At 42.3% G+C, this 23,798-nt stretch overlaps 1 protein-coding gene across 3 annotated transcripts; it reads left to right on the forward strand.

Annotated features, from left to right (window-relative positions):
* Positions 1–67: 67 nt before the first annotated feature.
* On the forward strand, positions 68–23,322 carry LOC130281802 (cytochrome P450 26A1). Of its 3 annotated transcripts, none has more exons than XM_056529431.1 (9): positions 68–175; positions 2,612–2,709; positions 4,923–5,237; positions 20,201–20,425; positions 20,840–21,124; positions 21,243–21,389; positions 21,612–21,746; positions 21,875–22,030; positions 22,692–23,322. In XM_056529431.1, the coding sequence occupies exons 3-9, from the start codon at positions 5,043–5,045 to the stop codon at positions 23,031–23,033; spliced, it is 1,485 nt and encodes a 494-aa protein (XP_056385406.1). In that variant the 5' UTR covers positions 68–175; positions 2,612–2,709; positions 4,923–5,042; the 3' UTR covers positions 23,034–23,322. The 3 variants fall into 3 exon arrangements, with proteins under 3 accessions (XP_056385406.1, XP_056385408.1, XP_056385407.1); XM_056529433.1 differs by having other exon boundaries at positions 128–175; positions 4,923–5,223; XM_056529432.1 differs by lacking the exons at positions 68–175; positions 2,612–2,709; positions 4,923–5,237 and adding an exon at positions 19,674–19,907.
* The last annotated feature ends 476 nt before the right edge of the window (positions 23,323–23,798 follow it).

Consider the following 23,798-nt stretch of genomic DNA (forward strand, 5'->3'; position numbering starts at 1 on the left):
CAGATGTTCTCCATGTAATTGTCTTTATAGGACTCTGAAGACGCCGCACGAGGGTGAAGCGCAATTATGCTATCAACCTTTCCCCTGTACGGTTGCTACATGTTCAGCGTTTCATAGACAGTGAATTAGAAGCTTTGATGCCAGCTTCGCACATCGCCAAGGCTTTCACATTACAGTAGGAATAAGTACAGTGATCCCTCGCGTTACAATGGCCTCCGGTTACAATATTTACAACGTACAATGGTCTTTTCTGGACCATTGTAACTTAAAACCAGACTCTGCCAGGGAATACAAATCTATGTTTGTGGTAAGAGGTGGTCCGGTGAAAAACAACATAATCCGTATCTACAGGATCAGGGATAAATGTCTAATCACTGGGGTCTGATCACTGGGACCCCCAGCAATCCCTTAAGGGGCCCTGGCTCTCTGCAATCTTTTCATTTCTATGGAAATGCCCAAGTTCAGCACTCGGGTCTCTTCAGCGCTCCTATAGAGAACAAATGGAGCGAGTGTACTGTGTAGCACGAGGAGGCCCGATCAGGATTTTGCGGGGGGGGGGCAGTGATCAGTGATCTGGAACCTCTGTGATTAGACACTTATCCCCTATCCTGTAGATAGGGGATAAGTTGCTTTTTGCTGGACCACCCCTTTAATGGCCGCAAGATCAAGTCAATCAAATTTGGTCTTTCGCTGATAAAACCCGTATGGAGTGATTAGGTGTCTACTGGCGCCCCCTCTATAGTATAGTGCGGTACTACATGTTTTGTACTACTCTACCTATGACAGAAACAACTACGCCCTTGGACATCCGGTGAGGGATGCCTAATTTCGGTGTGTGTTCTATATATGACCTTAAAGGGGTACTCCGCCCCTAGACATCTTATCCAAAGGATAGGGGATAAGATGTCTGATCACAGGGGGTCGCTGAGGCACCCCAGTCATCCAGTGCACGGAGCGAACTCTGTGCCATCACCCCCCCTCCCATAGACATGAAGGAAGAGGTGTGGCATGACGTCACAAACACGAAAGCTCACAGCTTCCATGTTCATAAAGCCGCGGTGCCGGCACAGAGATAGTGGGGGGTCCCAGTGGCCAGACACCCTCGAACAGACATCTTATCCCCTATGGATAGGGGATAAGATGTCTTGGGGCGGAGCACCCTTTTAAAGAAGTTCCTATCCTCAGCATATAAAAGGATTTACGGCATGCAGCAGCACTATCTGACTTTTATATGTATGGACTTGCTTTGTATCTTAAAAAAAAAAAAAATTATCTAAATTTTTCCTATTTTGGATGATATTTTCGTGCTTCAGAACCAATTACCAGCTCCATCGATTTTATGGTCTTAAAATACAATTTTTTTTTACTTACAATGGTCATCCTGGAACCAATGAATATTTTATCTTAAAGGGTAGCTCTCACCATTCAATTTTTTTTTTACTAGCCTCCCCCCCCCCCCCCCCCCGCTACGGCACTAGCCCGTTCCCTCCTCCCCCCCCCCCCCGCCCTGCCCCGCATACCCCGTTCCCTCATTACACTTGCAGTTACTGCAGAGTCCGGCAGTGGGCGTGCAGGGACAGCGGCGGCAACGAGGCGGCGGCGATGTGCGGGAGGAGTGGCCTCCCAGCCAGTGGCCGGGGAGCCAATGCGCTCGCTCCCGCCTGTCTGATTGACAGGCAGGGAGCGAATGCAGCCTAACTGAAAAAGGACTGATTGCCACTCCAAAATCAGTCCTTTTTCAGTGGCCGGTTTTTAAATGTAAATTAAACCTTTTTAATGAAAAAATAATAATAAAAGTATATTAGAGATATGTTGTAGTACATAAGTACTACAACATATCAAAAAATAAAGTTGGTGACAGTGCCCATTTAAGGGACCTCTGTCCATCTAAATTGGTGCAGATAGAGCAAAATTTGTGAATCGCCCCTGCAGGAGAGGATGGGGGCAGGGTTAGAAACACATTGTTTTCAAACCCCCACCCACCACCACCATCTTAGCCATGTGAGGTGTTTTGCCCCCCTGACCTGGGTAGAAGACCCACCCAGTCTGGGAGAATTATTTTAAAATAGACATTTTGCCAAGAAGCAAATTTCAGGACTATGGAAAGGTCTTCCGTGCCAGATTTATATACGAGTTCTCAATATATTAGTGTATCAATGTGTTTTATGTGGAATAACTTTGAAGGCGTTACTGTCATATATAAAAAAAAGTTTGACATGTCAAAAGTTTAGATCAGTCAGGGTGTCAGTGCTGAGACCCCCTCTGATCTTTAGGTATAGCCCGGTGAAACACGCAGTACAGCGGTCCAAGTGCTTGCCAGAGATGGGCTTCATAGACATACAATGGAGCCATCGTTGCCACCTTTTAGTTTCACAACATGGCTGCCTCCAGCTGTTGCAAAACTACAACTCCCAGCATGTCTAGGCATGCTGGGAGTTGTAGTTTTGCAACAGCTGGAGATACTCTGGTTGGGAAACAATGTGCTAAGTATGTGAAACTGAAAGGTGGTCGATGCCCTGGGCATCCTTTTACAGAAGTACACAATATACCGTAGATTATTAACCTTTACCATACTGCAGTGACTAATATATATATAATTTTTTTTTTCTAGAATCTGCACCTTTCTGTCCAGCAATATTTTACGCTGAACTTTGAGACTTGAGAATTTTTCACCTCTCGGGGCTCGTTCTGGCAAGCCCATTTATAGCAGTGAGTAAAACATTCCCACGTGGTGTTCCAGACGGAGCTGGGATTGAACAAGCTGCTCTCGGTGTTATACAGGCAATGAGATCATTACATACAATGCTTGCATGCCTCAGCTGTTCACATGAACTATATTACAGGATACACCACCCTTTATATATAGAAAATATGAAGCATCAAGCTTTGGATTGAGTCATATCCATCTCAGGCACTGAAAAGGGGAGGTTTTATTACCTGAATGAACCATGTCACCCCTGGGCTGACCTATGCCTAGTAACCTCCATTCACAAGATGGCAAACCTCATTTTAATCACTTGTCTAATTGACCAAGAACAATAATAGCTCCTCTTTGCTCCATCGGGTCATGTCTGCAACAAAGTACAGTACAATGCACGAGTAGGGAATTCCAAAACCTCCTTCTAATGCTCTTGAGTTAATCTGTACGGATCCAAGGGCCAGGTTTAAAAAAATGTATATTCCATGCCAAGGATTTTACCCATTATACTGCAGCGTGTGCATTCCATGGCATCATTTGCATGATTGGATTGCGTAAAGGAACACACTAGATTGTTGTCAGCCAAACCTATTCATTTGGTAAGATCGGCTGATCATCTAATGTACACGGGAGTCTTTCAGCTCTTCCCTCATTGGCAGATGTCGAGGAAGACAAGGGTCGACATGTAGGATTTTAACATACCCGATCCTGTACTCAAGGAAGATAAGCCGCTTTCTCCCCTCTTCCTATTCAATACGCAAGCCTGCATGTACATTGGGAAATCAGTAGGCATAGTGTAGTTGTTGGCTGAACAAACATTTGGCCAACAGCTATTTGTATGGTTAACTAAGGGGTATTCCCATCTCGAGTTGTAACCCCCTATCTATAGGGGACAACAAGCTGATTGGTGGGGGTCTGACTCCTGGGATTCCCAGTCACACCGACAAAGGGGGCAACATTTTCCCCAGCATGTAAGGTGCGCGACCAGCGTTCCATGCATTATCTATGTGGCAGCTGAACTGTTTGGCGGCCTCATTGAGAATGAATGAAGCATTGGCCGTACACATGTGCACCATTCATTCCGCAGACAATTTTGGCCCTGTTCTTGGGATCAGTAGGAGTCCCAGCAGTCGGAACCCCAGTGATATGCTTGTTGTCCCCTATACTATAGATACAAACATAAAACATGACAATACCCTTTAAATCTGCTATATGGAAACTTTTACCAAATTTTAGCCCAATATCTGGTTTTTCTGTGATATTTATATATCATCAAGTAGGGAAAAGCATGGCATGTTTTACTGCAACCCAACAGCCTCCAGAAATCCATTCAGTAAACTTCTTTCACGCGACCACATTCATTTTCATTGGCTGCAATGGACTGTTATGGAATGGAGGCAGTGCTATGGAATGGAGGCAGTGCTATGGAATGGAGGCAGTGCTGTGGAATGGAGGCAGTGCTGTGGAATGGAGGCAGTGCTATGGAATGGAGGCAGTGCTATGGAATGGAGGCAGTGCTGTGGAATGGAGGCAGTGCTGTGGAATGGAGGCAGTGCTGTGGAATGGAGGCAGTGCTGTGGAATGGAGGCAATGCTGTGGAATGGAGGCAATGCTGTGGAATGGAGGCAGTGCTGTGGAATGGAGGCAGTGCTGTGGAATGGAGGCAGTTCTGTGGAATGGAGGCAATGCTGTGGAATGGAGGCAGTGCTGTGGAATGGAGGCAATGCTGTGGAATGGAGGCAGTGCTGTGGAATGGAGGCAATACTGTGGAATGAAGGCAGTGCTGTGGAATGGAGGCAATACTGTGGAATGAAGGCAATGCTGTGGAATGAGGCAATGCTGTGGAATGGAGGCAATGCTGTGGAATGGAGGCAGTGCTGTGGAATGGAGGCAATGCTGTGGAATGGAGGCAGTGCTGTGGAATGGAGGCAGTGTGACACTGTCCTCTTTGGCTTTGTAGCATGTGTTGTCACCAAAGTTAGGTGTAGTCCCATCTCCCAATACTCAATCATTCATATTTACAGGAGATTGTATTAATATATATATATATATATATATATATATATATATACATTCTCCTGTAAATATGAATGATTGATTTATATATATGTACATACACAAGATTAATTTCTCTCATTCCTTATATCTCTATTGACTCTGTTGTTTGTTTGTCCATTTGCACATTTGTTTTCAATAAAAATCAACCTCTTTATCCTCTTCCCAGGAAACAACCGTCCACGCAGAGTATTAGTGAAGCCATTGAATAGGAGAATAGTAACAACACCCTGACTTGTATGGAAAGAGAAGAGAAGTTTGTTTTGGCAAAACATGACCTCTGCGGGTAATGTGGGCCCCCGTTTCCAGCGTCATTATCCCATCGATGAATTCTAATTGCACATTCACATTTGAACTGGATACATTGTTCCTGATGTTTTCACCTCCATGTATGGAAATGACAGTAATCCCACCTGGAGTCAGGTGTGAAGGGCGCATTTCCACAACAATGCTCAGTATAGCACACCCAGGTACGGTAACACAGGTTGGTATTAAATTACTTCATTCATTAGAACACAGCAGAAGGTCTGAATTCCAAATTGCTGCCACTGAGATACATATGGCTTATTCTTACACCCTGCAGGGAGAGCAGCATGGAGCTGGATTCCTAAGCCCAGTCCTATTACAGGGGTCACTTTAGGGTAATCAGATTCCCATCAATAAACATTATATCCCCATGACACGAGGGTCTATGACATACATATGAACCCAGTCTGATGGTATTAGTGGAGCTTGCACCCAAGAGCCCTGTGGTGAGCACCTCATGTGAAGGCTGCGGATGTAATGTTGACCAGTTGATGAAAGACAAGGCCGGTTATAAATCCAGCCCCAATTCCAGGGATAATGGCAGCACATATGTGTAAGGACAGAGGAAGAAATTCCTTCACAGCTGACACCTCCATACATCACATTTCGATCTATAATATGATATATACAAATATGAGATACAGAACACTGTTCTCCATTATATCCACCGTCAGCAAATCAACTCCTGGTATTCCCAATCTTACATGTGACTACAATTTTGCAACCTTTGACATGGCTGCAGGACTACAAGACCCAGCAAGGTCCAATAGACACTTTCACAGTTCTGTATATGTTTGAACACTGTATGCATTTGTAAGGTAAATACACACCAGACAGTTTATTTAAGTTATAACATCTGCAGAAAATGCGCATATAACCCATTGTGGGTTTGGTGCAGATTTTACACTCCCCATTGATTTAAATGGTGAAAATCTGCAACAAATTCGCAACATAAATGAACATGCCGCAGATTTTAAAATCCACTGATGTGGATTCACTGGGCGAAAAAATCTGCAGCATATCTGTCTAGTGTGCATTTACCCTAGGGCTAGGTTTCAACACAGGTTTTTTACTGGCATTTTTTGGCCAAAGCCAGAATTGTATTTTTTCAGCCAAAGCCAGAAGTGTATTCAAAAGGTATGGGAAATATAAAGGAAGGACTTCTCCTTCCTTATGGATCTACGTCTGGCTTTGGCTCAAAAACTGCAGTGAAAGTAAAAAAAAAGCCTGAAAAATCCTGTGTGGAAACCTAGCCTAAAAGTTGCTATACCAGTCCCGTGGCTATAAAATTCTATCCCCTGCTTTTCTTAGGCTAAGTTTCTACTTGTTTTTTTTTTTTTAAACGCCAAGAAAAACACCAATTCTGCCGCATGGGTTTTTTTTGGGCCAAAAAACGCTGCGGACAGATGTTAGCTGTAAATCAATGAGAAATCGCTAAATTCTTATTCCACTTGGCGTTTTCCACTGTGTCGTTTTTTTTTAATCCTTTTGGCGTTTTTACACTTTTTGTTTTTGGCATTTTTCAGCTCCTTGTCGGTTTTCCAAAATCGCAGCATGTTGAGCCACTGGCGATTTTTTTTTGTCAAAATCGTGGCGTTTTTCTCCCATAGAAGTCTTTGGGAGGGAAAAAACGCCAAGAAAAACCATATGTGGGTTTTAACTGGATTTTTGCAGGCGGTTTTTATTCTTTTTTGGACTTTAGCGAACCAAAATAGTGATGGAGATACCTTTTTTAATAAAATTTCGTAGGGTACCATTAAAAAAAAAAAAAAAAAAAAGATATAGTAGTGAAGGAAAATATTGTATCTAACGAAATGTATCTTTTTTTTATAACAACATTTTTATAAATTCTTAAAACAGGGATCAATTTATGTGGGCGGGGAGGGATCTCAAAATGTAGCCGAAAATAATAAAAATGTAGAGTGTGTGTGTGTTTTACTTTACTCTTTATTTTTTTAATTTTTTTTAGGTAGTACTACTACTCCCAGCATGGAACACACTGTTCCATGATGGGAGTAGTAGTACCTGTACTAATAGACAGATCGCCCGTTGCGATCCTCCTGTATAATGTATAGATGTGGCCGGCCGCTCTTCTATGGTCCCCTGCACTGTCGTATATATACACCTATTCATATTTCCCGCAGAGAGCTGTGATTGGTCAGATGGTTCCAGCCAATCACAGCTCTCTGTGGGAAATAGGAATATGTGTATATATACGTCAGTGCAGAGGACCATAGAAGAGCGGACGCCTGCATCTATACATTATATAGGAGGATCACAGCGGGTGTCAGGAGTGACATCCACTGTGATCTTTCCTTAACTGCAGGTACTACTACTCCCAACATGGAGCACACTCTGCTCCATGCTGGGAGCTGTAGTACCTGCATTAATTGACAGATCGCAACAGGTGTCAGAAATTACACTTGCTGCGATCTGTCTATTAATGCAGGTACTACAGCTCCCAGCATGGAGCAGTGTGTGTTCCATGTTGGGAGTAGTAGTACCTGAAGGTAAGAACAGATCACAGCGGGTATCACTACTGATATCCGCTGTGATCGTCCTGTCTATAGCAGAGATGCAAAGCGGCTTTCTCCTGCGCTCGCATCTCTGCACTATACTCAGGCCGGCCACTCACTCATTCATATTTCCCTCAGAGCGGTGATTGGCTGCAACCATCCGGCCAATCACCACTCTGGGCAGAAAATATGAATGATGTTCTATTCACATCACTGGCCAGAGTATAGTGCAGAGATGTGAGCGCTGTATAGAGCCGCTCCACATCTCTGCTATATTATGGTCGATCGCATCTGGTGTCATGACTGACACCCGGGGGCGATATGTCTATTAGTACAGGTACTACTACTCCCATCATGGAACAGTCTGTTCCCTGCTGGGAGTAGTAGTACTACCTAAAAAATGTAAAAACTGAGAAAAAAAATTTAAACACACACACACACTTTATTAAAAATGTATTAACAATTAGTTATAAAAAATTTCAATTTTGTTAAATATTTTTTTTTCCATCACTACTGCATTCTTTTTTTTTCTTTTTTTGGTACCCAACCAATTTTGGGCACCAAAAAAACTGCCAAAAGTGCCAAAAATGCAATTTCCATACAAATGAAAAAACGCTAGACGCCGGAAGTTGCACTTGCGTTTTTTCAGACTTTTTTTCAACCCAAAAAACGCAGGACAAAAAAACAAGTAGAAACTTAGCCTTAGGGTGGGTTCACATCAGCATTTTTCATTTCAGTTGCTCAATTCTGTTAGAGAAATTGAGAAACGGAAATTAAAATGAAGGTAACGTATCCTATTTGTAATCTCAATTGTACCCAGTTATCATCATTATGCTGTATTTTAGTTATTTATAACAAAAAAAAATACCGGACATGCTGTATTTTTTTTCCATCATACATAACAGATATTCTAATGTACGTTAGTGTTTTAACATTGATGTCTATGATGACGGAAGTAACCTCCGCTAAGTAACCTCCGCTAACTTTCATAATCTTTATATCCGTTATTGCTACTAAGCAAAAAAAAAAGAGAGAAAAAAAACTGGTTAAAAATGAACGGAAATTAAAGGATGTTTTAGTGGTGTCTAACGGATGTTAATGGTCAGTTATTTTATTTTTAAGTTTTACACAATCTTTTACCATTTAAGGCTAAGTTCACATTCACAAGTTCACGGGACTCCGCTTTTCAGAGTTCCATCAACAATTCTGTCAGAACGATGGGAGTTTAGCAGAGAAAAATATAGAATGCATGCACATTTTTTTCTCTGGTAAACTATCGGATCCCCGATGGACCGCATACAAGTGAATGGCGTCTGTCAGGACCCGGCAGTGTCCGTTGTTAACCAAACGGTCCCTGAACAGGATGGATGTGAACAGCGATGTAAACTCAGCCTTACTTTCGTTAACCATTTCATATCTGTCATGAATGACCTCCGTTATGTGTCAGTAACGGACATTTCCTAACGGATTTGAACAACGCTGATGTGAACACAGCCTTAACCTCACCTTTCAAGCAGTACTGCTGATACGTGTAGTTTTGCAAAAGCTGCACATAGATTGTATATGATAAATAGGTTAAATATTAAAGGGGTATTCAAGGAAAAAACTTTTTTTTTTTTTTATATCAACCAGCTCCAGAAAGTTAAACTGATTTGTAAATTACTTCTATTAAAAAAAATCTTAATCCTTCCAATAATTATCAGCTGCTGAAGTTGAGTTGTTCTTTTCTGTCTGGCAACTGTGCTCTCTGCTGACATCTCTGTTTGTCTCGGGAACTGCACAGAGTAGAAGGAGGAGGAGGAGGTTTGCTATGGGGCTTTTCTTCTACTCTGGACAGTTCCCGAGACAGGTGTCATCAGAGAGCACTTGTCTTAGACAGAAAAGAACAACTCAACTTCAGCAGACCATAAGTACTTAAAGGATTAAGCTTTTTTAATAGAAGTAATTTACAAATCGGTTTAACTTTCTGGAGCCAGTTGATATATATATAAAAAAGTTTTTTTTTTCCTGGATAACCCCTTTAAGCCTTTTACCTGTCACTTACACAGGGCAACAAATCTTGCTGCCTTTTACATGGACAGAGTCTATATCGTATGTCCTGTTTTATAGCCATATCTTATTGCTGGATTTTGTAGTTCTACGCAAGCTGCTGACCCGCGATGCTACATGTTGCATTGAGTATTCAACCAACAGACCTGGCAATGACTTTGAATGACATTGCCGGTGTAATGAACTTTGGTTGGGTTCCACGTGATGTATGTTCAGCATTACTGGCGACGCTATAACGTGTAGCAGGGTGATTTCCAGGGGTGATGCACTTTCCTCCCTGCTCCTATGATCATCTGATGTCCCATAGGACACAGCATTACAGTGAGGATGTGATCTATTTGTGGGAGGCAGTAGCTGGGTGTTTACCTATTAATATAACCTTGCTTTCCCTGCTGACCTGAGTTTGAACCAGCGATTAGCCCTGCATCATAAGTTTAAGAACTTGCTCCTCTTCCTTGCTTATTCCTCTCAGGACCCTGAACGTAAATACAATCTGAGAACAGGGGTGAAATGCAGGCCAGGCTAATGGTATAACATAGGAGGAATGTCTCTGGCTGTACACAGTGTTTGATGTTCCACATCTAAGCACCTCATTATGCTCCATAAGCTCCCGCAATCAGCCCAAATCCGGCCCCAGTCCTCGGACTGTCAATCAATATCCCCATAGAGCTTTATCGTTATTGTTATGGTCTATTCCTGAAATAATATTCCTCAAATAAAGAGGATACTAAACAGCCCCCGACACCAGCGATACTTCATGTTGGTGGCACCATGAAAAGTTCAGCCAAGATATCGCACATGGGGGTCAAGCCCTGACCTTAATCGGCAAAGTGACGGGAGGAATTGCCCTCGGTCCCCGTTTTATAACATTTTTTTTTTAATGGGGTTTCTATAGAGAAGTTTATGGGAAAAACATCATATCTGGAGAAAAAAAAAAAAGAACAAAATACTATATGCCCCAAAAACCTAGCAGAAACACCACTATAATAGCAGGGCATTTCGTATTGCACTACAGCAGTGGTTTCCAAATGGTGTGTCTCTGGTTGTAGCAAGACTACAACTACTAGCATGCCCGGACAGCCCGGTAGCTGTCCAGGCATGCTGGGAGTTGTAGTTATGCATCAGTTGGAGACACACCATTTGGAAACCACTGACTATAGAGATATAGAGATATGCTTTACAGCAGCTACATGGACATAGGAAACAAGTCTGGAGCCCACCCTTTTGACTACTATGGGGTAGTTTTTTGTAGGCATGCACCGTGACCTGTGCAGAGGTCAATGTGCAGGGAGGGGTAAGAGGGAAGCTGTGGGCATACTGGGAGTTGTAATATTGCAACAGCTGAAGACACACCATTTGGAAAACACTGAATTAGAGATATGCTTTACAGCAGCCACATGGACATAGGAAATAAGGCTGGAGCCCACCCTATTGACTTCTATGGTGGGTTTTTTAGGCATGCGCCATGACCTGTGCAGAGGTTAATGTGCAGGGAGGGAGACGACGGAAGCTGTGGGCATGCTGGGAGTTGTAGTTTTGCAACAGCTGGAGACACACTGTTTGGAAAACATTGCACTACAGACTTTAATGCAACGTGAAAAACGCAGCAAACCTGGAATATATGCAATTCTATTTACTATAACTAAACTTATATCACCATAATGTTCAGTGACTAGGGAAATGGCAATAGAAATGCAGAAGGTCTGGATATTGCAGCTGTAATAGAAATGCTAAAACATGACTGTATGCCCTGTATCCTCTATAGCAGAATCACTAAATATGTGTGGTTCAGAATATTCCGCAAGACCCAGGATATACGGTTAAGCCATCTGTATTTTTTTTTACACATTTCAATACACCAAGCTAGAAAATAATACACCTATGAATAGCTATATACATTGATAAACATGTTGTAGTGACAAATCTGACCTTCTTCAAATGATGGGATCTTATAGTGTTAAGTAATGTTGCAGTAGTGTTTGGGAAATAAGTCACTTTTACAGTTCCAGGCATCGATGAGTCTGTCCCAATATTTACAGGAAAATTGTTTTTTTTTTTATTATAGATTATAGCACAATAGATACATGCAATTCCGTTACACTATATACTTCTAAGCCTAGCAAAAAGCCCTTGTATACAACTTGCGTGGTCCCTCAAGTTACAATATTAATTGGTTCCAGGACGACCAATGTATGTTGAAACCATTGTATGTTGAGACCAGAACTCTATGGAAACCTGGTAATTGGTTCTGAAGCCCCCAAAATGTCATCCAAAAATAGGAAAAAGTGAGGATTAAACAAAAATAAGTAGATAACCAATACAGATAAAGAAAATCCTTACATATAAAAAAGTAAGAAATAGCTGCTGGAAGCTGTAAATCACTCTTCAGTCTTTGTTTCCCAACCAGGGTGCCTCCAGCTGTTGCAAAACTACAACTCCCAGCATGCCCGGACAGCCGTTGGCTGTCCGGGCATGCTGGGAGTTGTAGTTTTGCAACAGCTGGAGGCACCCTGGTTGGGAAACAATGGTTTATGTAGAGGACAGGAGCTTCTTCCGGGTCCTATACAGTACACACATTGGGGGACATGTATCAATAATGGTGTAGCAATGTGTGATTTTATGTATGTTTTTTTTTTGCGTCAAATGGAGCATATTTGCGCCAAAATTATCAATTATCGTACGCAAGTTTGTAATTTTGGCACAAATGTAGCCCTACAAAAGGCGCAGACCCCAGAATTCCAGGCAGTAAATCTGACTTTGGGACGTTCTATTGTTGTAGCTATTTTCTCTGTCACTTTATTCATGGTGTAGATTTGCGCCTAAATGAAGGTATTTGCGCCTAAACTTGCGCCAAATCGAAAAGTCGCAATTAATGAATTCCAGACCAAAGAATGATTGTAACTGAAATCACGACTAACAAAGTGAAATCAGTGATTTTGTTCTAAACCATTTGGCGCAATTGTTTGTAGCAAAAAGTGACATAAAAGGAAATTTGAGACGAATCACAGTAAAAAAAAAACAGGGTAAAATCCTTCATACATACCCCCCATTGTCCGAAATTGAGCCACCCTTACTTGGTGTCCATAGGAGCAGCTAACCCTGGCACAGGTAAGAAGTAGTAGTTCCTCCCTGTACTGTAGGGGGCGCTACCAGACAGCCGGTCAGTGCATGCACTTCAGTAATAGAGGTGATTTACCAGTACAATGCCCATTCTGATTGGTCAGTTCCTCCAGTTGTGACATGTTTCACAGATCTGGACTTTCTGTAGCATTGTATGTTGAGTCTGGTTTCAAGTTACAATGGTCCAGAAAAGACCATTGTATGTTGAAACTATTGTATGTTGAGGCCATTGTAAGTTGAGGGATCTCTGTATAGCGTTGTCCATCACCCATAGCAGTCTAAGGTGCCCTACTGTACATCCATAAACAGTGAAACCACATAAGGCTGGGTCCACACTACGTTTTGTCCCATACGGGAGCGCATACGGCAGGAGGGAGCTAAAAGCTCGCGCTCCCGTATGTGACCGTATGCGCTCCCGTATGCCATTCACTTCAATGAGCCGACCGGAGTGAAACGTTCGGTCCGGTCGGCTCATTTTTGCGCCGTATGCGCTTTTACAACCGGACCTAAAACTGTGGTCAACCACGGTTTTAGGTCCGGTTGTAAAAGCGCATACGGCGCAAAAATGAGCCGACCGGACCGAACGTTTCACTCCGGTCGGCTCATTGAAGTGAATGGCATACGGGAGCGCATACGGTCACATACGGGAGCGCGAGCTTTTAGCTCCCCCCTGCCGTATGCGCTCCCGTATGGGAGAAAACGTAGTGTGGACCCAGCCTAACATTGCATTGAAAATGGTCTTTTAGAGGAGCGGATGTCTGAGAAAAGGCTATAAAAGATGGTCGGCATGCTTAGTATGTAATAGAACTTAAAAATATGTCACCATATCCTCTATAGAAGAGTCTTTATTAAAGACCAAGGGGGAGATTTATCAAAACTTGCCCAGTTGCCCATAGCAACCAATCAGCTTGCTTCTTTCATTTTTAGGAAGGCCTGTGAAAAATGAAAGAAGCGATCTGATTGGTTGCTATGGTCAAGTTTTCCTCTGCACAGGTTTTGATAAATCTCCCATCAAGATTATACAGACATACAGAGGGAGATTTATCATTGCTTTTAGAGCTTTTTATTTTTTTGTCTATGTTTTGCCGCAGTTCGGGCGAAAGAAGCAAATTTAGCAACTTTTATGCGTCTTTTCATATGGACAGTTTCACTCTTTTTGTCTACCCGTAGAACCTTTTCTTTTTGACCATGCAGCGGTCACGAATTTATCATTTGCGACTTTTGTCAAAAGTCGCTATTTTGTGCGCAAAGGTACTTTTTTAGGCGCAAAGCTACATCACCTACCAGTAGGCGTGAGAATCACTTCTACCTTCCACAATTCAACCTTTAACCTCTTGCAGACTACAGCGTCCCACTCCCCTTCTATGACATGCAATCAGGAGCTGAGTGCAGGTCATAGCTGGGTGGTGCTGGCGGCTATCTGCCACCAGGACCCATCTCTAATGCCAGATATCCCTCATCACAGTGATGCCCGGCTTTAACCCCTTAGACACCGCAATCAAATTTGACTGTAGCGTCTAAATGCAGGTAAAAATGTCCCGGCATCACCATGTGAAATGAAGTAAAAACACCTAACCTGCCAAATTCAGGACCCGGGAAAGTGTCTACTTCCCTCCCTCACAAGCGTCTAAAAAAAAGTGTATGTGGTAGAGCTTTTCCCACCACAGCAGAGCTGCGCAAAATCCATCATCCTGCTGCACCTTTTTGATAAATAAGATACATGCTAGTCAAACCCACCACCCAAATAAACGTGGGAAAATACCTCTACCGTAGACATTCTTTGATAAATCTGGGCCACAAAGTCCAGCACTCCTCTGTATTGAAATCCAATACTTTATTTGTATTATCTCCCATAGAACAGGGAGTCTGCATTAATATAAAGTTCACATAAACATACCAAATGTGCTCACATTCTACACTACGTTCTTTCCCAAAGTGTATATGAGAACATTAATCTCAAAGACCCATATAAACTTTTTACATAAAGGATGGAAACGCGTGACCATTTGATGACCATTTTATGCTGACCAAGTTTTTAAGTGACCGAGATGATAAATGTGTGGATTTTGATACAGAGTAAGGGTATGTTCACACCGCGTGATTCCCGCGGAATTACGTGCAGTGCACATTAACATCAGTGTGAATGGGTCTTCCGTGAGACCTGTTTTCACTGAGAAATTTCAACGGCAGACAATTCCGCCGCTGAAATTTATCCGCTCAAAGAAAGAACATATTCATTCTTTGCGCGGAGGTCCGCAAGCCCTTCATTTTTGTTAATGGTGACATACAGGGCAGCGCAGTCCTACCACCGTAGTATTTCGGCAGTGGCCACCAGATGGAATATCCACTCACAGAATTCTGCAAGCGGTGATTCTGTTCACATTACTCAGTGTGAACGCACCGTAATGCTGGATTTTGCATATTTTAGGATTTTCATTGCCTCACAATGAGGCTTCTGGGCACCTCTGTGGCTATTCGGCGAGCACAAATCTAATTTATACATGAATATACTAGGCACCCTGTACGCATAGAATAGGATAGAGGCTAAGGGCCATATTACAGGGGCTGATTTTCTGCCAAACTGGACGGTCTTGCCCTGTTTAATAGGGCCAGTGATCAGCTGATTGGGTCATCTTGACCCGTCAAATAAATCATCATTCATCTAATAGGAGAAGTGCTGCCAATGACTGATCACAGCCAATCCAGCGATAGTTTGTGCAGCGTCGCTCGAGCCTTGTGATAGGCTGTGTAAATGAGCGCCGATCTTCTAGATGGGTACTCATTTACAGATGGGCTCGGGCCATTTAATAGGGCTCTAAGGCTATGTTTCCACATAATATGTATTTAGTATTTTCAGCAAAAGCCAGGAGTGAAACTAACACAGAGAAAAACTATAATAGAAATATTTGCAACTTTTTTTTGTGTTTTGTATCCACTTCGGGTTTCATTAAGGATAAGTTTCTACTTGTTTTTTGTCCTGCGTTTTTTGGTTTGGAAAAAAAAAATGCAAGAAAAAACGCAAGAAAAAACGGCAGTGCAATTTCCTGCGTCTGGCGTTTTTTCATTTGTGTGGAAATTGCAGCTTGGAGGTTTTTTTTTAACCCAAAATTAGTTGGGTACCAAAAAAAAAATAAAAAATAAAAAAAGGATGCAGTAGTGATGAAAATTTTTTTATTTAATGAAATGTATATTATATAACAACATTTTTTTAAATTGTTAATAAAGTGTGTGTGTTTCACTTTTTTTTCTCTATTTTTTAAATTTTTTAGGTAGTACTACTACTCCCAGCATGGAACAGACTGTACTAATGTACATATCGCCTCGGGTGTCAGTCGTGACACCCAATGCAATCGTCCATAATATGGCAGAGAGACCTGCTCTATACAGCGCTTGCATCTCTGCTCTGTACTCTGGGCCGGCCAGTGATGTGAATAGAACATCACTCATTCATATTTTCCGCCCAGAGTGGTGATTGGCCGGATGGTTGCAGCCAATCACAGCTCTGAGGAAAATATGAATGAGTGAGTGGCCGGAGTATAGTGCGGAGATGGTACAGCTGCTCCATCTCTGCATTAGATAGGACGATCACAGCGGGTGTCAGTAGTGATACCCGCTGTGATCTGTTCTTACCTGCAGGTACTACTACTCCCAACATGGAGCACACTCTGCTCCATGCTGGGAGCTGTAGTACCTGCATTAATAGACAGATCGCAGCGAGTGTAACTTCTGACACCTGTTGCGATCTGTCTATTAATGCAGGTACTACAGCTCCCAGTACGGAGCAGAGTGTGCTCCATGTTGGGAGTAGTAGTACCTGCAGTTAATGAAAGACCACAGCGGATGTCACTCCTGACACCCGCTGTGATCCTCCTGTATAATGTATAGATGCGGCCGGGCGCTCTTCTATGGTCTTCTGCACTGACGTATATATATATAAACATATTCCTATTTCCCACAGAGAGCTGTGATTGGCTGGAACCATGTGGCCAATCACAGCTCTCTGTGGGAAATATGAATAGGTGTATATATACGTCAGTGCAGGGGACCAGTGAAGAGCAGCCGCCGCATCTATACATTATACAGAAGGATCGCAATGGGCGATCTGTCAATTAGTACAGGTACTACTACTCCCATCATGGAACAGTGTATTCCATGCTGGGAGTAGTAGTATTACCTGAAAAAATGTAAAAAAGAAAGAAAAAAAGTGAAAAACACACTCCGCCTGCCCGCCCGCCCACATATATTGATCCCTGTTTTAAAAATTTATAAAAATGTTGTAATAAAAAAGATACATTTCGTTAGATACAATTTTTTCCTTCACTACTGTACTATTTTTACCCTATGAAATATTATTAAAAAAGGGAGATACCTTCACTTTTTTGGATCACTAACGTCCAAAAAAGAATAAAAACTGCCTGAAAAAACGCCAAAGTTAAAACCCACATATGGTTTTTTTTTTGCCGTTTTTTCACTCCCATTACCTTCTATGGGAGAAAAATGCCACGATTTTGACAAAAAAATCGCTAGTGGCTCAATATGCTGCGTTTTTGGAAAACTGCCAAGGAGCTGAAAAACGCCAAAAAAGAGTGAAAAAACACCAAAAGGATAAAAAAAAAAAAAACGCCAAAGTGAAAAACGCCAAGTGGAATAAGAATTTTGCGATTTCTCATTGATTTACAGCTAACATCTGGCCACAGCGTTTCTTAGCTGAAAAAACACCAATGCGACAAAATTGGCATTTTTCTTGGCGTTCCCCCCCCCCAAAACCCCTCAACAAAATAAAACTAGTAGAAACTTAGCCTAAAAAATTCCAAAATTAGGTTGTGCACCACACACAAAATTCTAAATTTTTGCAGTTATAGGGTATATTCACACGTACAGTATCTTATGCAGATTTGATGCGCAGGATTTGAAACTGCAGAGTTCAGTGTAAACTAAATCATTAAACACAGCATCAAATATATGCATGATATTGTACGTGTGAATAGACCCCATATATATATATATATACATATATATATATATATATATATATATATATATATATATATATATATATATATATTAGCAAATTGGCAAGTAGGCAATTTGGGGATCCTGGTAGGAATTGGCATGTTTACACCTAAAGATAACATCAAGCTCTGGACTACCTGGTACATCATCTGTGATTCTCGGTATAGGTGCATAAAATCCACCAAAGTAATCGCTTTGTGTGAACAGGTTATATGAACCAGTGAGTAACGACAAAATTATTGTCATTTATACAAATGACTTCATGATCTCCAGTTCCTTATTGTCCTTTCACTGGGTATAAACGGAAGTCAAAACAAATGGACTAATATAGTATTGCAAATTGGTGATCACTTATTGGCAATTGCTTTCCCTAAACAGCCCTTGAGCAGGTTCATATATTGATCCTATAAGGGTTATAAGGAGAATAGATTGCTCTAATGAACTCTTCTCTACCTGTGGCTCTCCAGCTGTCAGGGAATGATGGGAGTTGTAGTCTTGTAACAGCTGGAAAGCCACAGGTTGGAGAAACATTTCTCTAATGTAACCTCAGCAATGCTATGCCTATATAGCAGTGTTTCCCAACCAGGGTGCCTCCAGCTGTAGCAAAACTACAACTCCCAGGTTGTCCGGACAGTAATAACAATAAGGGCATCCTGGGAGTTGTAGTTTTGCAACAGCTGGAGGCACCCTGGATAGGGAAACATCACTATAGAGGGAACATTGCTCTATATCTTCACCCTGTGCCTGGATGTCCAGTTCTCTCCCAGGGTGCCTCCAGCTCTCAGGGAATGATGGGAATTGTAGTCTTGTAAGAGCTGGAAAGCCACAGGTTGGAGGAACATTTCTCTAATGTAACCTCAGTAATTCTATGCCTATATAGCAGTGTTTCCCAACCAGGGTGTCTCCAGCTCTCAGAGAATGATGGGAATTGTAGTCCTGTAAGAGCTGGAAAGCCACAGGTTGGAGGAACATTTCTCTAATGTAACCTCAGTAATGCTATGCCTATATAGCAGTGTTTCCCAACCAGGGTGCCTTCAGCTGTTGCAAAACTACACCCTGGATAGGGAAACATTGCTATAGAAGGAACATTGCTCTGTATCTTCACCCTGTGCCTGGATGTCCAGCTCTCTCTTTCTATTTGGTGATCACTTATTGGCAATTGCTTTCCCTAAATAGCCCTTGAGCAGGTTCATATATTGATCCTAGGGTTATAAGGAGAATAGATTGCTCTAATGAACTCTTTCTCTACCTGTGGCTCTCCAGTTGTCAGGGAATGATGGGAGTTGTAGTCTTGTAACAGCTGGAAAGCCACAGGTTGAAGTAACATTTCTCTAATGTAACCTCAGCAATGCTATGCCTATATAGCAGTGTTTCCCAACCAGGGTGCCTCCAGCTGTTGCAAAACTACAACTCCCAGATTGCCCGGACAGCCGGAGGCTGTCCGGGCATCCTGGGAGTTGTAGTTTTGCAACAGCTGGAGGCACCCTGGATAGGGAAACATCACTATAGAGGGAACATTGCTCTGCATCTTCACCCTGTGCCTGGATGTCCAGCTCTCTCTTTCTATTGGGATTAAGCCCCTCAGTCCAGGATGCATTAGAAAAGTAAATAGCACACACCCTTCTATTAAATGGACCATTGACTTGCATAGCTCTAAGGGACTGGACATTGTGCTTGGGAAATTAACACCTTTTCAAAGCAAAAGCTGCCGACTGTGTGAAGCTCTGGAGGTGGGAAAAAAAAAAGAATCCAAATGGTTAAAGATTTTTGGTGCGCCTTGTCCCCGGGGGAGGGGCCCTGCTCTGATGCTACAATCTGCAATTAAAGATGAACTTTGTGTGAACTAATTTATCTGAGCAAGGTAAGAAAAAAAAAAAAAAAGGGGGCAGACCTGGAGCTGCTATATAAGGGCGACACTGGGGGCTGAGAGCAGTATGTAGGGGCGCCCAGCACTGACCACTATGGAGCTGTTCACCCTTGTCATTAGTGCCCTGTGCACCCTGGTGCTGCCAGTCCTTCTGCTTCTCACTACTGTCAAATTGTGGGAACTGTACTGCTACAGCTGTAGGGACACTGGCTGCCAGAACCCGCTGCCCCCTGGCACGATGGGGCTTCCTTTCTTTGGAGAAACCCTGCAGATGGTGCTCCAGGTAAGTGCGTTCCTTGGCAGATTGGCTAGAGACTGTCCTGTGTGTGGATGCTGCACACTGTGCACCTGCGCTGCGCTCCGGCTCTATAGCAGACTATTGTAACGGCTTCTTCTGCTATAAACGCTGTTTAGTTTACAAAAGCAATGTATTTGTAAACAACTGCTCAACTGTCCTAACGCTGCGTATTTGTAAACAACTGCTCAACCGTCCTAACGCTGATTGGTTTATATTAAATTGAACTTTGAATGAAATCTAGTCAACCGTTTAACGTTCGCTTTCCGTTTTGTTTGCAGAGACGAAAATTCCTTCAACTAAAGCGCAGAAAGTACGGGCACATCTACAAGACGCATCTGTTTGGAACTCCAACCGTGCGCATCATGGGCTCGGAAAACGTGCGGCAAATCCTCCTTGGGGAGCACAAGCTGGTGTCCGTGCACTGGCCGGCCTCTGTCCGTACCATCCTGGGCTCCGGATGTCTCTCCAATCTGCATGACAGCCAGCACAAGCACATGAAGAAGGTGAGTGCAGCCTGACCCATGCGTTTCTCGTGCGTAAAAGCGCATGTGAGATCTCCTGTTTTGCCAGGCAGTTAATGTGTGAGGCAGCAGCGCCATCCTATGTCCAGTTTGTGATCTGCAAATAACCTGTAGCTCCTGGGTCAACATGTTAATGGTGATAGATTTGTATGGGATGGAACTGGGGTCTTAGTGCTGCACTCTGGGTGGTTCTGATTAATCCATTTAGTGCATTAAGCTTGGGACAGGGAGGGGGCGCTAATCCCTTCCCCAGGGGGGGTAACTCATTTGCCAACAAGGATTACTTAGATATGCAGCAACCTTTTAACCTCATATTAATGAAATCTATTAACATACTGTAATGTTGTCATATGAAGACAAGCTGGGTAGTAATAGAAGTCTCTTCCCCTGTCTTAGGTCATCATGCAAGCCTTCTCCAGGGAAGCTTTGGAGAACTATTTGCCAGTCATGGAGGAAGAGATGAGCAATGCCATTCATCTTTGGATGCAGAACGATTCCTGTGTGCTAGTGTACCCCGCCGTCAAGCGCCTCATGTTTCGTATAGCCATGAGACTGCTTCTGGGATTTGAGCCCGAACAAATGGACCCGACGCACGAACAACCATTGGTGGAAGCTTTTGAGGAAATGATCAGGAATCTCTTCTCTCTTCCCATTGATGTTCCATTTAGTGGCCTCTACAAGGTAAGTGTTCAAACCACCTCTCACATTTCTATATGATCTGTGGATTATTATTTTTTTTTCATTTTAAGAATGCTCTTCTAAAAGATTATAATGGAACTTTGTCTTTGCATTGTTTTAGGGCTTGAGGGCAAGAAATATAATTCATGCTAAAATTGAAGAAAACATTAAAGAAAAGTTGCAGAAGGAACCAGAGGGGACTTGTAAAGATGCCTTACAGTTGCTGATTGACCATAGCCGGAGGGCCGGAGAACCTGTGAACTTGCAGGTATGTACCCAAATCCTTGTACATCTAAAATGACACACCCACACACACGCTTTTTCCAGTTTTACCTATTGTGCCACAAATGCTGTCCAGAGCAGCATATTGAGTTGCATGAAGCTTGGTGTGCTCCTGTGGACTGCAGCAATCACAAAATAGTTAAAATGGAAACTCTCCTAAAACAAGTGTGTATTTTTAAAGCCTTACGCTTTGCCATTGTTTCTTCAGGCACTGAAAGAATCTGCAACTGAACTGCTATTTGGTGGCCATGGGACCACGGCGAGTGCTGCCACATCTCTTATAACGTTTCTTGGCCTTCATAAGGAGGTTGTGCAGAAAGTTCGTCAAGAGCTTGACTCTAAGGTAAGATTTCATGACCTTGCTCCTATGTTCTAAAGTTGATGGTGGTCTCAGAGTCTGATTTGCCAAAAATGCTACAAATAGAAAGATTTATTGCACTTTCCACTAAGGGTTTGTTCTCTTATTTCTAGGGTCTCTTATCTAGTAATCCTGATGAAAAGAAAGCTTTGACTCTGGATGTATTACAGCAGCTTAAATACACTGGTTGTGTCCTGAAGGAAACCCTTCGCCTTGTTCCACCAGTTCCCGGAGGCTTTCGAGTTGCTTTGAAGACTTTTGTCCTAAATGTAAGTCTATATACATATACATGTCAATTGGGCTAATACAAATGTTTTTTCAAGCCTTCATAGATATGTAGACTTCTATTGTGGTCACTTTTCAAAACTACATGGAACTCTTATGTACACTGCATTCACAAAACTTGTATCAGAACTTCAGATTTCTGAGTAAGAAATTGGATAAATGCTTAAAAAGTGCACTCGCTGTCTTGCCTGTTGGATAGCAGACTTTTAACTTGGCTAGGAAGTACGAAATGCTGGATGCAACCTTCATATGAATTGAGAAGGGCATGTGTCTCCTGCCCGCATACTTGTTTCTTTTGACAGACCTACAAAGGGAACCTGAATTTATTTGAGGTCTAGTATTTACTACAGCTATTGTAGGAGGTGGCTGTTGGCTTTATTGCATGTTCTCCTGAATGTAGAGAGTGCAGGACCCTTTGATCTAACTCTGCTAAGTTCACAAGGTCCTTTACAGCAGTGAACAGAACATCAGACAACTTGCAGGCAATTTCATGCCTGTCACTTGGCTCATGGTGACCCTAATTGCAGACCTCTTTTACTGTTTTATAGCATCCTGGCCAGTGCTGCATGTCACACCTATGTAGTGTTATTACCTGCATTACCTTGCCTTGGTATTTATGCATTTCTTTTCTTCTTCCTTTTTAAGGGCTATCAGATTCCAAAGGGGTGGAATGTCATATACAGTATTGCCGACACTCATGATGTTGCTGACATTTTTCCAAACAAAGATGAGTTCAACCCTGACCGTTTCTTAACTCCATTCCCTGAAGACTCCTCCAGATTCAATTTCATTCCATTTGGAGGAGGTGTAAGGAACTGTGTGGGCAAAGAGTTTGCCAATATACTCCTTAAGACTTTCATCATCGAGCTGTGCCGAAATTGTGACTGGGATCTTCTAAATGGGCCACCGACCATGAAGACTGGTCCCATTGTCTATCCAGCGGACAATCTTCCCACACAGTTCAGACCATTTCAAAGCACAGTTTAATAGCAGAATCATTTATGTAAAGGCACAAAATTATATATATATATATAGTATCTTAATGTATATAGCTGCTTTTATAAATTCACTTATTTTATATTTAATTTGTACAGTCCTATAGTTATTTATAATGTGTCCATAATAACTTCCGAGCACTCAAAAGTGGGCGCCTGCCCATAAAGTATGTAGATATATAAATTGTATTAAAAGCCTTGTGCATTTATTATTGGGCAATATTGCACCTTTGTAAATTTCTGTATATATGAATTCCATGTGTTACAATAAAGCTGTGATCTCCATGAAACGTTCTATGTATGTTTCCCTTTTCTACACACTAGATACCTTGTCCAATGGGTATGGGCAAATGTTACAGAGCTGGACCATTAAGGGCTGGTGACAACTTTGGTTGAATTATTGCAATTTAAGAAATCTTTAGTTGAACAAAAATCACTCTACTCGAGAACCTGAGTAGGGTAAACAACCTGAATATCGAGTACCTAACAGTAAAGACAAATGGAAGAAAAAAGTTACTAAATCCATTGCACCCAAACTAAACATGTACATATTTACTCATAATCCTAAAATGAATGAACCGAATCATCCTGGGGAAGAAAATGACTTATCTGCATTAAAACAGCCTGAGCCTGACATGACTGATAAAATGGCCTTGTTCTGACCTGCTGAACCTTTGTTAACCTTCGTGAAGGCTTAGTCCTGTCACTCCTATCTCTATGAGCCCATCTCTCAGTGAAGGCTAGACATTAACCTCAC

Source organism: Hyla sarda, chromosome 7 (genome assembly GCF_029499605.1).
Source record: "Hyla sarda isolate aHylSar1 chromosome 7, aHylSar1.hap1, whole genome shotgun sequence".
NCBI lineage: Eukaryota > Metazoa > Chordata > Amphibia > Anura > Hylidae > Hyla > Hyla sarda.

What these genes read in the sequence shown, in the direction of transcription:
- LOC130281802 (XM_056529431.1), top strand. Translation starts at nt 5,043, where the DNA reads ATGTGGGCCCCCGTTTCCAGCGTCATTATCCCATCGATGAATTCTAAT. An exon ending in AGCACAAGCACATGAAGAAG is followed by an intron (nt 20,426 to 20,839) that starts GTGAGTGCAGCC and finishes CCCCTGTCTTAG; the next exon opens with GTCATCATGCAAGCCTTCTC. An exon ending in TGAAGACTTTTGTCCTAAAT is followed by an intron (nt 22,031 to 22,691) that starts GTAAGTCTATAT and finishes TTCCTTTTTAAG; the next exon opens with GGCTATCAGATTCCAAAGGG.